General features: G+C 42.9%; 1 protein-coding gene across 3 annotated transcripts in view; it reads right to left on the bottom strand.

Moving 5' to 3' along the window:
* Positions 1–14,417, bottom strand: part of HPS5 (Hermansky-Pudlak syndrome 5) — a 43,991-nt gene extending 29,574 nt beyond the window's left edge. The window contains exons 1-7 of one of the 3 annotated variants that reach the window (XM_010858448.1): positions 13,944–14,417; positions 9,110–9,258; positions 6,796–6,959; positions 4,714–4,824; positions 4,481–4,545; positions 3,836–4,028; positions 2,587–2,720 (exon numbers count right to left, since the gene is read on the bottom strand). In XM_010858448.1, the coding sequence (XP_010856750.1) occupies positions 2,587–2,720; positions 3,836–4,028; positions 4,481–4,545; positions 4,714–4,824; positions 6,796–6,903 (611 nt within the window). In that variant the 5' untranslated portion in view covers positions 6,904–6,959; positions 9,110–9,258; positions 13,944–14,417. The remainder of the gene's footprint in view (positions 1–2,586; positions 2,721–3,835; positions 4,029–4,480; positions 4,546–4,713; positions 4,825–6,795; positions 6,960–9,109; positions 9,259–13,943) is intronic. The other 2 variants (XM_010858449.1, XM_010858447.1) reach the window with 2 other exon arrangements.
* Between the last annotated feature and the right edge of the window lie 6 nt (positions 14,418–14,423).

The raw sequence follows: 14,423 nt of genomic DNA, 5'->3' as shown, positions 1-14,423 counted from the left end.
TACTTGAACGGGAGGTGCTAGTGGTGAAGAACCTACCGGCCAGTGTAGGAGACGTAAGAGACTCTGGTTCCATCCCTGGGTAGGGATTTTGATCCCTAGGTTGGGAAGATCCCTGGAGGAGGGCATGGCAACCCTCTCCAGTATTCTTGTCTAGAGAATCCCCATGGATGGAGGAGCCTGGCGGGCTACAGTCCACAGGGTCACAAAGAGTCAGACACGACTGAAGCGACTTAGCACCTGTGCATACACCCTGCACTAAACTTGCTTGAAGAATAAAACAAAACATCAGCTTTACTAGAAGAATAGTTTTAAGGATTAACTAAAATAAGCCAGAAATGTATCTTATTTCCCAAATAAGGAACATAAGTAATGAAACCATAACTTCTTGTATTGCTCTGTATGCACTTCAAAGCACATTCACATACATAATTCTTCTAGTGAAGCTCATTAACAACACTGACAGAAAGCAGCAGGAAAAGCAACCGCGTATCTCACTTGGGTTAGTTATCAGGAGCCTTGGTTTGAACAAAAAAAAGTGTTTGTTTGGAAAGGAACATAGCTTGAAACAAACAAAACTTTAACATAAATAAAAAATGTTAATTATTGTACTATCCAGGTTCCCCCAAACTGAATTCTAGCTAATGAATAAGGCATTTCTAAAACATGTTATTTTTGCAGTTGGCTATCCTCATAACCAACTCTAGTCACAATCCTGTGAAACGGGAATTAGCAACTATATTGCACAGAGATAAAAATAAACCTCCATTTATTTAGCTCTTTATACCATTTCACTAGATTCTCAAAACAACCCTAGAAAGGTGTTAATTCAGTCCAGTGTTCTGACCACTTGTCAGAATGTCAGTCAGATTTCTGAACTGGACTATGTAGTAAACAGGAAAAAACACAGATGAAGAATATTTAAGAAATTTGTGAGGTTAACTAATATTTTACTCAAATCTCAAGAGTAGATTTAATGGCCAAAAGGTCCAATGTCAAAGGATATACTAGAAGTAACTGAGGTACAGAAAAGGCACAAAATCAAGACAGAAAGATTCTAGTCTGCCTCCTCCAGCTGCATGATGTCAAGCAAGCTCTACTGCTCACTAGGTCTAGGCTAAAAGTGAACGGGTGACATTGGATGATATCCAGTTCTATAAGCCTAACTTCATCACTAACCCACAGTCTGAAATAAGTCAGAACCAAGTACATCCCCCTTCCTACTAATTCCAGGTAAACGGATGCTTTGCGTCTCAAAGCCTTGCTCCACAGCTGTATACCCAGGTTCTGATACCAGACACCTGCAACCTCCTATTATGGTCTCCTTTCCACAAGTCTTTCTCATCCTAAGAAAACAAAGTGCAACCTCTCCTCACCTTCTCACGAGATAGAAGAACCCCCAGAAAGACATAAAAAGCTTCCAATCCTGGATAGTTCTAAGAGGACCAATTTCCAAACCCTGATTTCCCACATGTACACTTCCTTAAAAATGATCTGAGAGCCCATGTACTTAGTTAGAGTGACATTTACAGCTGTCACTCTCAGTATGGTGCAAACTTACCAACAGGATCCCCAGCAACTCCCAGCTCAAGCCAGAAGGACACATCTTGGAATATGCCTAATTCTTTCTCACTGCTCCCCAAGAGGCTGCACCTTCCTACTAGAACAGCCTCTCCTCTCCTAACTTTCTGCCTTCAAACTTCACCTACTAAACCTCCTCATCAAATTACTGAAGCTGGCTAGCGGACTCACAGGGGTTTATCAAGCAATTTTCTCTTTTTTCGTGTGTGCTCAAAATTCTCCATAACACATTTCTAAAAGAGGGGATGGGTTCGGAGGAATATGGTAGCTGGCCAAGGCTGCTGGAAGGGAAAAGGTGGGGTGGGGGTGGTGAATATTTCTATGCAGTGAGAATGGCTGAGGAACTTAAGCACAGTGATACACAGGATTTATTCATTTCAAGCCATTTCCTGTTCTGGTATTTCACAGCCACTACCAATACACTCCTTTGCCATTCACTGGCCCTTTGGCTTGACCCTTGAGATTTCAGTAAATATTTGTCAGCTTCACAAAGTTCTTACTTATTCATCACCCAGTTTTACCTTTTAGTAAAATTCTATTAAATACACAGCAAAATTCCACATCACCATAAAATCTGAGACTCTGAGCCATGTGGGAGAGCAGTTCTCCTGGGTTCCATTATCCTTGCTCTCCACCTGGGCACCTTTCCCAAAAAGTCTCTCGCTTTTCCAGCAAAAGAAAAAAACTACATATCCAATTCCAACAACAACAACAAACTCAATCAAAGAAGACGCCCTGATTCCCCATATAGGAACAGGCCTTTGTTCAACCTTCCTTCATGGCACTCAGACCAGGCTTCTTGGTAGAATTGAGTTTTTGCCTTGGTCACCCACTGGACTATGGTCACTCTCCTCTATATCCTCTCTGCTCTCTAACATCAACTTGCACGGAGCTGGTTCCTTATTAATATTTGTATAACTGAATTGAAGAAATTGGGCGAGATGACTTCTAAGTCCCTTCCAGCTCTGAAATTCTGTATTCCCAATGACTCATGGTTAGTAAGTATACCTCTCAGTGTCACACAAGAAGGATCGAGTAAGCGAAGATACAAGGAGTCTTCCATCCAAATAATCTAACTGGACAACACAGGAATCAACTGTCGTTATTATCTGAACAGGAAACATCACAAAGGCAGCAGCTGCCTAAAGGGGATGTGACAAGAAAATAAAATTTATCTTTGTGTATACACATAATCCTCCTCTCTTTACCTTTTAAATGAAAATAGCTTAGATAGCAAAACAAAAATTTTAAACGGACCAAGATTAATTTGCCTGTTAGACTGAGTTTCATCCATTCGTTTTGTGAAATGAATGGATCTACATAACTGCAGAGGAGAATTCTTAAGGCTCTGTTTGTGATTATCTATTCTTAGAAGCTGGGATGAAGAAGACAAAATACGTTTTGGAATATATGAGAGAACTGTTCACCTGTAGACAGTACTTCTCCACTCGGAAAAAAAAGACAAACTAGGGCTAAGAATCCCAAATGTATTTTGGATGAAAAATACATTATGAATCAAGTGGTAACTGTGATGGGTCATTGTGAATATTTCATTAACACATCAAGAATACTCTGATGTGTTAACTAAAAAAATTATTAGGCAATGGTATTTAAATCTCTTCTAATCTGCCACGATCCTCCAAGGAAATAAGCCAATGAGAGACAAGTTCCCCACTTCTGATTTAACAGCTTTGGAAAAGGAAGACAGTGAAAAGCAGGTCTGCTTAACGACAAACTGGAGCATTCCAGGAAGCCTCAGGACCCACATTGCTGAGCCCAATGCAGGGAGTGCCTTTTAGATTCCATTCACAAGTTACATCTATCCTGAAAGAAAGTATACCTGCACTCAAGAATTTCTTCAAAATGGGGACCAGGAGAATAGGAGCCTGGGCAACTGGTACCATTTCTCCATGTCTGCCATTTTATTCACATAACTAATAAACAGGCATCTGTTCTTTCTTGACAGCCAACTATTAAAGAACGCTTTATTTAAGTGGGCCATCCAGGTGAATTATGGAGTAATGTAATAGACAACGTGCAAATTATGAAAGTTAGCTCACAGTCATTCTGCAACACGACCAAGATAAACCAGGCTACCATACATACTACATGCAAACAAGTTTTCTCAAAATTAATGGTCTGGGCTCTAGATAACCCTGAAAGACATAAAGACCAAACTGTGTTCTTTAATTGAAATTCTGTAAGACAACATCTTATATATTCACCCACTTACACAAAGCACTGAACTGGTTCTCACCTTTGCTTGCTTAGAAGTGTTGAGTTTGATGGCAGAAACTTTCCCCAGATGATCACCTACAAATATTCTAAGAACAGCTGTATCCCAACAGAGAGCTGTAATTTTTCGGCCTTTGTGTTCTGAAGACACATAAATTCGTTCTGGCTTCCCGCGACGCTCTTGATTTAATTCCCAAACAACTACAAGACCTTGACTGCAAGAATGGAGACACAGAAGCAAATTTTTGGCAGTGGTGAAAAATGTACAATTTCGCTGCATCACAGTATCAACTATATTAAATATATAAGCATATTCTTTTTCTTCAGAAAAGAGGAAGTAGAAAGCCAAGGTATTAATCTCCTTGCTTTAGTCCACCAATTTAATACAACAGAAAACTTTGAGGTCCTAAATTATGTTACCTTTCTACTTTGAAGTCTCAGAAATGTTGCCTCATATTAGTGTTTTCCACAAATCCTATAGTGACCAACTGCCCATCCTGGTTTGCTTGGATCTAAATGGTTTCCCAGGTCACAGGACTTTCAGTGCTAAACAAGAGTGAGGCCCAGGCACACCAGGATGATTGGTCACCCTAATAAACACACAACCCCATTTTTCAATTTCAGATGCATTTGGGAAAAATCAGATAGTTTCAAAACAGTTTCTCACCTGGTAGCCACAGCAACATAATCATCATCATGTAAACAGCAGGCTATCTGAGAAATTGCACCTTCCTAGAGCACAGAAGGAGAACTATTAGGCAGCTCCTCAAAAACGTGTAATTTACTACTCAATCTCAAGTTTTACCTTCTTCTTTTATTCCAAATGATGTTTACAATGGAGAACTCACATTTATGACAGATACTCTAGATGGTACATGACAGGGCAACCCTTAATCTTACCCTGTGAGAAAGAAAAAGCCTGTGCTTCCAGCCTTCTTTCTGAATGAGGTTGAGTCCTCCTCCTGAACTGCCCAAAGCCAACCATTTTCGAGACACGGCTATGCTCGTGCACTAGAAACATGGAAACAGACAAGTGAGAGACTCTCAGCCACTAAGCAAATCAAACTATTGACTGGAAATTAGACACTGAGAATTTGTGTCAGGTTCCTCCCCACCACTCTACCCACTGCCCAGTTAGATACCATCCAACGGGATTCAAGCTCTTATTCTAGAATAGTGAAAGATACAGAAGAAAGGACATTTCAGTTTCAACTTTTTAACTGAATCTCAAAATGGCTGAATAGGCTCAATTGTATAAATGAGTAATTTCTCCCTTGGCAGAAGCCAGTTACTAGCCTATTCATCTTCTGGGCAATTCAGCTAGGTCATTCCAATGCTGACCGCAATGATGGAAGATCAAGTACCCAGGGGATAAAGCAACCACTTTAACCATGTGTTCAGGTAAATCCTTTCTAGTCTGTACGATGAGAACAGAAAACCCACAGCTCTGAGAGCAAGTGAGACTGTAGACGACGCAAATACAAGTCGCTGTACTATTAGATCTCCCCACACCTTCCTCTCCTTATCCAGAAAAAGCAGTGGCCATGCTGTGCCCAGAACACTACGGTAAAAATTACTGGTTGGCAAACAAACATATTCCCAATCCTCTTCAACCTTGCTTCTTTCTACTATGCTGCTGCTGCTGCTGCTAAGTCGCTTCAGTCGTGTCCGATTCTGTGCGACCCCACAGACTGCAGCCCACCAGGCTCCCCCGTCCCTGGGATTCTCCAGGCAAGAACACTGGAGTGGGTTGCCATTTCCTTCTCCAATGCGTGAAAGTGAAAAGTGAAAGTGAAGTCGCTCAGTCGTGTCCAACTCTTAGCGACCCCATGGACTGCAGCCCACCAGGCTCCTCTGTCCATGGGATTTTCCAGGCAAGAGCACTGGAGTGGGGTGCCATTACCTTCTCCATCTTTCTACTATAGAAGCTGGAAAATCCAAATCTTCACTTACCCAGTTTCTTTTGCAGCTAGGGGGAGCCCTAGAACTCAAGTCCAGCTAATGAGACTAAGCCCTGTGAGGGCTTCCTGGAAAACTCTGCCCTCTCAGATAAATGGTAGAATCTGAAGGGGAAAAAAGCCTTTGTCTCAGGCAGCTCCATCTCACTTGAGCTGCTACTGGAGATAATCAAGACTTGAAGCCGGCCGCTTATCTTGCAAATGTGACCAACAGTCAATATACAGAAGCTAGCAGAACGGGAAAGATGGAAAGCCTGGGTCCTAAGGAATATCAGTGGCCACCACACTAATCCCAGAAATAACGACTTCCAACCAGGTTATAAACACCTTTATTGCTTGAGCCATTACTGAGAAGATTTTCTGTAACTTGCAGCTAAAAAAATGTCAGCTACCAACCCTCATAATTGTTGCTCATATTACTTTGCCTATTACTTCCCGTTCCTTTGCTCAGAGGCTAGAAGGGTGCTCTGGGGTGAGGAATTGGTTATGAGACTGTTCTTTACCATGTCATTCCTGAGTTTATCAAATGAACTCAGAGTTTGAGAGAAGCACATACTCCTTCCCCACAGAACTAATTTTTGGTTAATTTTGCAATGCTAATTTTTAGCTCCGTTCCCTAAAACAGAGGGGTACATCCAATTCCTTGTTTTGAAATGAACTTCATAGAACTGCAATGGTTCTTATTGTTCAAAAGGCAATGAGGTATACTCATTTAAACTATGTTATTTTCAATCAAATACATTACTTTCTGAGAGAAGGCAGTAAGATTTGGGGGAGGGGGTGGATTCAGTAATCAATATCATGACTTCTAAGGATGGGAAAAAAGAATTCAATCAACTGCTTGAAAAATAAATCAAGAAAGTGCTAGGAAAATACTACTTCTATGCAAAGTATTACAGTACAGGTAAGAACACCCAGGAGTCTATGAAACATAAAAAATGTTTGGGAGGGGCACACATGTAACAAAGAACACACCAAACTATCAATATGAAAATAAAACTGATATAAGGATCAAGAAAATCACCTTTAGACGAGTGGAGTCCAGCCTCAGGGCTGAAAGTAATGGATCCAGAGACTCAAATTCTGCAAGAACATGGCTGTAGGACTCTGGTATCACTGGCACAAAAGTCATTTACCCAGACAGATGAAACTACGTTGAGGGACAGGCACACTGATCCTGAATAAAACCTGCAGAAATATAATTTAAGAAGCTCAACACTCTTTCAGCAAGCATTAAATGAACAGGTGTTACAGCGAAGAACGAAATCTGACTCCATGATGGATCTGTTCCTTTTAACCTTTGCTCCCCATTGCTGTTGTAATCCATACATAATGGCCTGCCTCAAGGAACCCTGCCCCTCTACCTGAATCTTAAACCAAAATGCCTTTCTTCAGGACCCGCTCCACCTGTGGATGGCTACAGGAAGGGAGAAATTAACAGTCCCCTCCCTGAGGTTGGCCATTCCAGGAGATGTCTGCAAGATTAATAGCCTTTTTACTTTACTTCCTCACCTTCCTCCCCACCACTAGAAAACAATCTGGTTCCAGACCCCAAGAAGATGGTTATTTTGAGACAGGAGTCCTGCCATTGTCTCGGTCAACCACCTTTCCAAATAAAGTTATTCTTTGCCTGAACACTTCTGTCTCCGATTTACTGGCCTGTCGTGCGGTGAGCAGGGCAAGCCTGGACTCAGGAACAAGTGGAGAAAACAAGGAAACATGAGAAAGGGACAAGGATTCCCTACTCTGGAGGTGCCTGGCATCTAGGTGGGAAGAAAACAAGTACAAGTAACATTATACGTGAGTCAGCTTGTACAGTATCATTCCCTGACTCTAAAACTCCCAGAGAAAAAAAATCCAGATTCTCAAGGTTCTCCATAGTCCTATCCTACTCTATTTATCTAACAGTATAGAACAGACCCTGCAAAATATAAGGGGAAATTCTGTCAAGCTCCTCTGTGGTAAAATAGCAACTCCAGCTGCAATTCTTTGAGCTGTAAATCATGTGTCTGTAAGTCTCTCACTGCATTCAATGGTTGCTGCTAAGTCGCTCAGTAGTGTCCGATTCTGTGCGACCCCATGGACTGCAGCCCACCAGGCTCCTCCGCCCATGCGATTTTCCAGGCAAGAGTACTGGAGTGGGGTGACATTCAATGGTTATGAGCCCACAATTCAACAGTGTTTAACAGGAAAAGGGCCTCTGGATGGCTTCCTCCAGCCTGTGAGTGAGAAGTCGGATGCCGAGAATTAGCACATCAAGGGGAATGAGAGCTTCAGTATCAGACCTGATAGGAAAAATCAGGAGTAAGAATTCACATCCCTGGGATCGCAAAAGTCAGACATAACTTAGTGACTAAACTAAAGAATACAAGGGAGCAAATGCCAGCTACCCAGTGAAGACTTTGTCAACTAACACAAGCATTCGTACCTGTTCGACAACACTCAAGCGTGTGTTTCTGTCAAATTATATGAGGTTCCAGAAAAAAAGAAACAGAATTTAAGAAAATTCTACCCATTAATTTTAACTTTTCCTCAATCTTTTGTTACCTACCAAGTTGAGAATAAAAAGCAAATACCACGGAAAAATTCAGAAATAACTGTTTATACTTGTTTTTAATTATTTATACCTTGTGGTTTTGTTTTTCCCAAAAAAACACATGTATTCACTCACTCATTTATTCAACAAATATGTACTTAGCACCAACTATGTGCCAGGCATCCTTTTAGGTCCCAGAGATACAACAGAGGACAAAACCTAACTGAAAGTCCTAACATTCATGAGGCATAATTTCCAGGGGCAAAACACATACAGGCGTTTACAATAGTTTTTACTGCATACACATAACATAGTTTTATTTTCTGCTATTAATGCTGTTTTTAATACAGCTTGATCTGTGCAAGAATGGTGTTCTGAAAAAAAAAAATCTTTAGTAGTTCTCCTATACTCAAAATATTTTTTAAAAATCTTCTGGCATTCTTTCACCCATTCACATTATTAAGTATTACAGACACAGAAAAATCAGGATCACCAGACAAACAGCTCTGCTCACCATCGAGTTCTATAAGGGTTAAGCCCTAACCCGCTGCAGTTGCTGACCACCAGAGCACTCAGAGGAAATTAAGTTAACAGGATGAGGCCCGCGGCTCAGACAAAGGCCCCTCAAACAGATGTATATCTCAGGCAGAATTTTAATCACCTCAGATTTTCATACATCCCCATACATAGAAAAGCACTAAAATCGGTTCTTTGTGATTAGCAGTACTCTTTTACCAAGATATAGGCCTGCCTGCACTTATTTCCCAGCTAAAATTCCCATGTAAACTGTCTTCTCTCCTACCTCTTCTGAGCAGTTTCCTCAGAGCCAACTGAGTGGCTATGGCCCAGGCGGAAGTCCTCAGCAAGCCCCTGAGTAAAATTTAAACTCCTAATTCTGGTGTTTTTTCCTCCAAATCAGCGGCTTCTAGTAAAATATGAGGCACAGTGGTGCTAACAAGACAAAATAATTCCAGAAAGCAGTCACTTTATAATCAACTGAGGAGGAAAGACAAATCACATACACACACACACATCCCTCATACACACACACAGCCCCCTCATACACACACACACACACACACACCTCATAAGGGGAACAAAAGCAAAGTAATACGTCCGAACACAGAGGACAGAGGGATCACACTGAGTTAAAAGTAACCACAGAAACCTTTCTAAGGGAAGCAGCACTAGAGCTGAGGAAAGGGAGGGTAAAGAGGCAGCAATAAGCCAAGTATTTACTGTTGTTGTTTAGTCACTAAGTGGTGGCCTACTCTTTGCGCCCCCATGGACTGTAGCCCACCAGGCTCCTCTGTCCATGGGATTTCCCAGGCAATACTGGAGTGTGTTGCCATTTCCTTCTCCAGGGGATTTTCCCAACTCAGGGATGGAATCCGTGTCTCCTGCATTGGCAAGTCAGATGATATATTTGGAGAATATAAGTCTTTGGTTGAAACACAGCATACAAGCAATGGAATAAAAAAAGATAAACCTGGATATTAATTCAGGTACAAGTTACAAAGCACTATGAATCTCAAACCAAGGAACCTGAACAAATTATATTTGGTAAGCAACAGAAAGGCATTGAAGGATTTAGTACTGGTAGACAACATAATTTCTGTAAAGCGCTGTGGGCAGACACTAGAAACCAAGGACTTGAGAAAAGGGGTTAGAAGTGAGAAACTAAAGATAAGGTCTTTTAGTTACTCAAGACATCTTGTGGAGAAGGAGAAAACCTCTCTTGACTTTATGAGCAGAGGAGACTCAGACAGACATGTAGGTAGTAAATGAACAGAATTTAGAATGATAGGGACTGAAGATACAAGAAAAAGAAGATGAATCACTGTGTAAGATCCTAAGGAAGATAGAAAGGAATGACATCAAGACCACAGTGGCTATCTCTTCCACTTGCAAACTTAAATTCTGATATGGATAGATCATTTGGCATTGATCTCAGTGAAGAGAGAATAACCTGGAAATTATGACCTAATCAAGTAAAAAACCTAGTTTCTATTTCTCTGAAAAAGACTTAATGCAGATGAGAACGAAAAGGGAACAGCATATACAATGTCAGTTCTCAAGAGAAGTTGCTGGGTGTTAGTGAAAGTGAAAGTCTCTCAGTCGTGTCTGACTCTTTGAGACTCCGTGGACTATAGCCTGCCAGGCTCCTCTGTCCATGGAATTTTCCAGGCCAGAATACTGGAGTGAGTAGCTGTTCCCTTCTCTATGGGATCTTCCCAACCCAGGGATCAAACTCAGTCTCCTGCATTGTACACGGATTCTCTGCCATCTTGAGCTATCAGGGAAGCCCGGTGAAAGTGTTGCTGCTGCTGCTGTTAAGTCGCTTCAGTCGTGTCCGACTCTGTGCGACCCCATAGACGGCCGCCCACCAGGCTCCCCCGTCCCTGGGATTCTCCAGGCAAGAACACTGGAGTGGGTTGCCATTTCCTTCTCCAAGGCATGAAAGTAAAGTTGCTCAGTCATGTCCGACTCTTGGAGACCCCATGGACTGCAGCCTACCAGGCTCCTCTGTCCATGGATTTTCCAGGCAAGAGTACTGGAGTGGGATGCCATTGCCTTCTCCAGGTGATAGTGTTACACCATTCCAAATTTATACCTTCCCTTGCGCTTACTATCTCTGAATAGACTCCTTACCTCCCAGACCCACTTAGCAAAATCTTCTCAGGCTTTCAGGTCTAGAATAAGTCCCACTTCTCATAATTCTCAAAGTGGAAGACTCACAGATATCTCGGTGCACACATCCACGTAATTCAAAAATTAATCTGAATTAAGCTTCTGGGTCTCTGAACATTTTCAGAAAGGGAAAGGAAGTGCTCCCTCTCATGAAGCTGCACAGTCCACTCCTCCACAGCTCACACCATTATAAGGTACTTTTTTACTACTGGGCTGAAACCTGATGACTTGGAACTTTTACCAACTGTGGCTTCTACAGTTTAAGAAAATGTCTGCATGAATGCTAAGTCACTTCAGTCGTGTCTGACTTATTGCAACCCTATGTACTGTAGCCCACCAGGCTCTTCTGTCCATGGGATTCTCCAGGCAAGAGTACTAGAGTGTGTTGCATGCCCTCCTCCAGAGGATCTTCCCCACCCAGGGATCAAACCTGTGGCTCCTGCATTTTGATAGGCAGGTTCTTTACCAAGAGTGCCACCTGGGAAGCCCAAGGAAATGTTTACTCCTTACAAAACAGTCCTTCAGTATTTGAAAAATGTCATGAGGTCTTCTAAAAATTTAACACCAGTTCTTCAATCATTCTGACCTGACAATTTCCAAATTCCTCTCAGTTCTGATAAGCCTTCCACACATGCCTGAACATGTCTTGTCCAGAACTGAACATAAAACTCTTCAGTAGCTTAATAACCAGAACAGAGTAGAAACACTAACTTCCTTGACCTGGACACTAAGTTTCTATATTACATCCTAAAATAGTATCACAGAGGCAGTTTTTTGTGTTTTTTTTTTTCCCCAGGTATGTTTTTAAAGTAGCCATGTCACACATCTGATTCAACAGAGAAAGAAGCTAACTAACACCCAAAGAAATTTTCAAACAATATTAATACAATCTTCCTAGCTAGTACCTGGGCTTCCCTGGTGACTTAGTGGTAAAGAATATGCCTGCCAATGCAGGAGACACAGATTCGATCCTTGGGTTGGGAAGATCTCCTGGTGAAGGAAATGCCAACCCACTCCAAAATCCTTGCCTGGGAAATTCCATGAATAGAGGCGCTTGGCAAGCTGTAATCCATGGAGTCACAAAAGAGTTGGAGACAACTTAGCAAGTAAACAACATCAGCCAGTACCTAGATACAGTAGAATTGAGCTCAAATTGAAAGCTGCTATTAATCAAATTCACCAATGGATATAAAAAGTACCCAGAAATTTTTAAGCTGTTCAAACAAGAACAGTAGAATGTTGATACTTGTTAAAGTTTGGTTAGGTATACATGAGGGTTCATTGTACTATCCTGTCTGTGTTTGAAATTTTTCTGAACAAGATTTTTTATTGAGGTACATATAGTTAAATTACAATGCTGTGTTAGTTTCAAGTGTACAGCTAAGTGACTTAGTCATACACATATATGCATTTAAGACTTTTAAGTAAATATTTAACAAGAATCTCTGTACAGATCTTTCTATAAACCTTCTGTGCCTCCATGGTGTAATATATGCTGTTTCTGGAATCTTCCTCCAAATAAAAAAAACCCTGTCTCTCCACAAAACTGAGTTTAACTATTACTTCTGTCACAGTTAGCCTAGCAAAACACTAAGCAAACAGAGGGTGACCATAAATGCTTACCAAAGTCAATGAAAAACCTTTTCAAGAGTTGGTTTACCAAAGGTCACAGAGCTCATAAGCAGAGGTGAGACTAAAATCCACTAATCTTGAGTCCAAATCTAATTACCTTTCCATTTCCCCTATTGCTTGATGGCAACATAAAAAGCAGTTGGATCAAAAAAAAGGTTTTTCTCTTGGCCTGCTGCTGCTGCTGCTGCGTCGCTTCAGTCGTGTCCGACTCTGTGCGACCCCATAGACGGCAGCCCACCAGGCTCCCCCGTCCCTGGGATTCTCCAGGCAAGAACACTGGAGTGGGTTGCCATTTCCTTCTCCAATGCATGAAAGTGAAAAGTGAAAAGGAAGTCGCTCACTCCTGTCCCACTCTTAGCGACTCCATGGACTGCAGCCTACCAGGCTCCTCCGTCCATGGGATTTTCCAGGCAAGAGTACTGGAGTGGGGTCTCTTGGCCTAGTACTCATTTTACTGAACCAGTGTTTGCTGTGCGAATACCCAACGCAAATAACAGCGTTCTCTTTTCCCCACTAGATGCGTGGAAGGAAGAAGAGGCAAGAGAGAGGAAAAAGGAAGAAAAATTACAGATATTATGCCAAGGGGAAGTTGGGGATTTCCTCATAATGGGATCTTTCTATAAAGAAGGCTAAACGCCAAAGAATTGATGCCTTTCGAACTGTGGTGCTGGAAAACACTCTTGAGAGTTCATTGGACAGCCAGATCAAACCAGTCTATCCCTAAAGGAAATCAACCGTGAATATTCATTAGGAGTGATGCTGAATTGAAGCTCCAATACTTTGGCCACCTGATGCGAAGAGCCGACTCCTTGGAAAAGACCCTGATCCTGGGAAAGACTGAGGGCAGGAGAAGGGGAGACAGAGGATGAGAAGGTTGGATAGCATCATTGACTCAATGGACATGAGTTTGAGCTAACTCTGGGACACAGTGGAGGACAGCGAAGCCTGGAGTAGTGCAGCCCATGGGGTCGCAAAGTCGGACACGACTGAGTGACTCAACAACTCAAGTAATAGAGAACTCCTCTCTACCTTAGACCAAGAAATGGCGACTCACTCACTCATGCACTCAACATGCCTTGCACGCATCACTGCAGACATCTGACCACAAGCTCCCTGCCTAGCGAACTCCGAACTTAACAGCAGTTAACTTTAATACTACATTCAGATCTCTTGAAAGAAGCGGCGGTAATCAAGTTTTCAAAGTCAGGCTCCCAGCCTGTAGGTCTCAGCCCCTCTCCACCACCTCTAGGCTGGCAGCCCCCAACTTTCTGTGGGTCACAGCATCTCTCCAGGTTAGGCGCCCGCACACTCACCGCGCGCTAAGAGCCGCACCTGAGCTTCAGTCTTCCCTCCTACTCCTCCCTCCCAGGCTTACGTCATCCCGGAGCGCCGGGGACGCCGAGACAAAGCTGTTAACGGTACTTCCTCGTCACGTGACGGGTTACGCCCTGCTTGCGCGTGGTCCCTCCCCCTCCGGCCGCGGTCGCGATTACGCTCTCTGCGGCCTGCCCGCTGTCGGCCGAAGACGCAGCGCCGAACGGGACCGAAGGAGCTCTAGGCCAAAGGGGTGAGACAGCTAAGTTCCTGGGACCTTTCACCGCCTAAAGCCGGCGAGAGGAAATGAAACAGGTGCGCACCGGCGGAGGAGGGAGGGAACTAGCGGAAGGTGTCATGGCGGCCGTGCTCTGGGGTCACGTGTCCCGCAGACCCGCCTTCATACTTCCGGTCACGTGCCCTCAGAGTTCTCGCAGCCAGCGATGGAGGCGAGACCCCCTGGTAACAGAGGCGGTGGC

The sequence above is a fragment of the Bison bison genome, unplaced genomic scaffold, assembly GCF_000754665.1.
Source record: "Bison bison bison isolate TAMUID 2011002044 unplaced genomic scaffold, Bison_UMD1.0 scf7180017864388, whole genome shotgun sequence".
NCBI classification, from domain to species: domain Eukaryota; kingdom Metazoa; phylum Chordata; class Mammalia; order Artiodactyla; family Bovidae; genus Bison; species Bison bison.
Note: the sequence above shows the minus strand (reverse complement) of the source record. Positions and strands in the feature narration are given on the sequence as shown.